Here is a 2,706-nt window from a genome sequence, read left to right on the forward strand (position 1 = left end):
AAAGTTCGATATATTTTTTGTTACCCTAAGTCTAGTTTTAAAATTTTTGTTACCCTAAATCTAGTTTTAAAAATCAATTAAAATTTTTTTATTTTTGGTAAGACTTGAACTCATAACCATATTAAAACTTTAAATGTATAACTTGAACCACTAAACTACTACCATTTATGTTTAAAATTGCAATAAATATATCTAAATATTTTAAGACCCTGGAGAGTGGGCTGCCCTAACCCGAAGGCTTGCCAGGCTTACTCCAGGGCCGGCCATAAATATTATATAAGTACTTAAAACTTAACTTTTTTTTTTCTTTTGGTTAACTTTTTTATTTATCTCTAAATATTTTAATTTTAGTTTTATAAAACAATATCTAAAACTCTTTCTATTGCTCATTTCATTATTACCTTCAACAAAAACTTTGCTTATTTCAACAATAACTTCAATATCATCGCAAATTTATCATTCTTACATCCATGATCCTTCAATAAATATATATATATATATATTTTTTAATCGATTATACGTAAACAAATTATAAATAAAAATGACATTTAGGGATGACAATGGGTACTCGTATACTTAATATTCAGGGTTATCCGATGATCGTGTTAAGAGTATTTTAAATTGGGTTTGGGATCGGGGTCGGACATGGGAAAGGAAGAAGGTACCAATCAGGTTCAGAGATGAGAAGTGTGCAAAACTCAAACTCAATATTCGATACCCGACTATATTAATATTAATTTTTTTTTTTAAGTTTAATGTGACATTTTAAATGCATCGTTATGACAAAATATTCTAAAAAAAATACATCATTTATTTATGCCCATATTAACATTTCACTCTAACTTTAGTAATAACTTTAAAAAAGAATTATTACTTCTTCATTACTCTTTATCTTGACTTTTTTTTAATAACAAAATATTTTTCTCTTCCTTACTCTTTATTTTTAACTTTTCTTCAAATCGTTGTTTAACTTTTTTTTCTTCAACACTATTAATAACAAAATTATTATCCTCTTCAACATTTACAACTTAAATAAGTAAATAATTTTTTAATTTAATTTTTATAACATTTCTATTAATAATTTAAAAATTATTTATTATTTAATAAAATTATGTTTCTCTTTTAATCTATATAATCTTATAAATACTTAATCGGTTAAGAGAGTAGTTGTCGGGATTTGGGTACCCGACAAATCGGGATGGGATAAAAATAAATATACTCTTCGGGATTGGGATTGGATAGTAAGATAAAAATCGAGTTTGTTGATAGGTACCTCTACCTGACATTTAAAGGTACCTTTGGTATGTGATGTTCACCTAATTTTGTTATAGCAAAAATTTTCCTCGAGCGCTCCTCCTCTATGTTATATACAGATATGTTCATGTGATTAGGAAAATTACACATCCATGATCCATGTATTTGAGAAGAAAACAAAAAAAAAATGGATTCATCCAATCCTCTCCAATTATAAATACCATGCATGCGTGAAAGATCACAAATGCCAGAAAGAAAGATAAGCAAATGGAAGGTGATATTGTTCCTTTAAGTGTAAGAAAGGGTGCTTGGACAGCTGAAGAAGATACTCTCCTAAGTAGCTATATCCTCAAGAATGGAGAAGGAAACTGGAACTTAATCCCGAAAAAAGCAGGTTTATATGTCTTGTATCGTTTTCAAATAGACACAGGAATTTACTAAAAAAAACTTGTTTGTATATATGATAAACAAATAGGGTTAAACAGATGTAGAAAGAGTTGCCGACTAAGATGGTTAAACTATTTGAGCCCACATATCAAGAGAGGAGTTTTTGAATACGATGAGATCGATCTCATCGTTAGGCTTCATAATCTATTGGGCAACAGGTATATAATCAAAAACAATATTCATGTTATTTATTCAAAACCTTGATATAAACATTGCTTATATTATTAGAAATTATTTGATTGATAAATATATTAATGCTCCCTTTTAATATTTAATGAAAAAGTAAAGCGGGAGTGTCAAGCTTGTAACGAGTTTTTTATTCAAAACTTATTTTATAAAAATAAATTAAATAAAAGTATTTTAGTTGATATTTAATGTAATTTGAGGGTTGAAATTAAAATATAATGTGTTATTATTAAAATAATCAAATAATTCAAAATCAAACTAGCTCCTAAACATAATTATAATTATTTGAAGTTGATTCTATAATAAATTTATGATGAAATGAATATCTTCTTTATATTATTTATTTATGTGAATAGATGGTCATTAATTGCCGGTAGAATTCCGAGAAGAACTGCAAATGACGTGAAGAATTTTTGGAATAGTCATTTGAAAAAAGTTATAAAAACCAATTCTACTGTCGAGAGAGCCAATATTAATTCAGATACTCCGAACAAAGTTGAAGCCATAAGACCTCGAACTCACACCTTCACAAAAAGACTAATTTTCGTCAAAGATAAATATGTTACCCTAAGAACCCATGACAACATGGAGTGCAATCAAGGAAATGTACCAATACAAGAACCTGTATACAAGGAAATGGAGAACAATATCCCAATTCAAAATGACATATCCAATGAAGGAGTTGATCATATGTGGAAGCAATACCCATGTTTGGTTGCAGAGAAAGAACAAGAAGATGTCACTCTCTTTGATCCAAACATTGATTGGGGTGACATTTCTGTGGAAAACATCAATATTTGGAGCCTCCTAGAAGATTAA

The 2,706-nt window shown here is 28.3% G+C and overlaps 1 protein-coding gene across 1 annotated transcript; it reads left to right on the top strand.

The window, feature by feature from the left end:
• Positions 1-1,521: 1,521 nt before the first annotated feature.
• On the top strand, positions 1,522-2,706 carry LOC124924189 (transcription factor MYB114-like). Its single transcript, XM_047464259.1, has 3 exons — positions 1,522-1,648; positions 1,730-1,859; positions 2,244-2,706. The coding sequence occupies exons 1-3, from the start codon at positions 1,522-1,524 to the stop codon at positions 2,704-2,706; spliced, it is 720 nt and encodes a 239-aa protein (XP_047320215.1).

Source organism: Impatiens glandulifera, chromosome 2 (genome assembly GCF_907164915.1).
Source record: "Impatiens glandulifera chromosome 2, dImpGla2.1, whole genome shotgun sequence".
Lineage (NCBI taxonomy): Eukaryota > Viridiplantae > Streptophyta > Magnoliopsida > Ericales > Balsaminaceae > Impatiens > Impatiens glandulifera.

Bases quoted from the DNA above. Each gene is read 5' to 3' on its own strand.
- LOC124924189 (XM_047464259.1), top strand. From the start codon at position 1,522: ATGGAAGGTGATATTGTTCCTTTAAGTGTAAGAAAGGGTGCTTGGACA. The intron at 1,649-1,729 runs GTTTATATGTCT...ATAAACAAATAG, and splicing joins CTTAATCCCGAAAAAAGCAG to GGTTAAACAGATGTAGAAAG. The intron at 1,860-2,243 runs GTATATAATCAA...TTATGTGAATAG, and splicing joins CATAATCTATTGGGCAACAG to ATGGTCATTAATTGCCGGTA.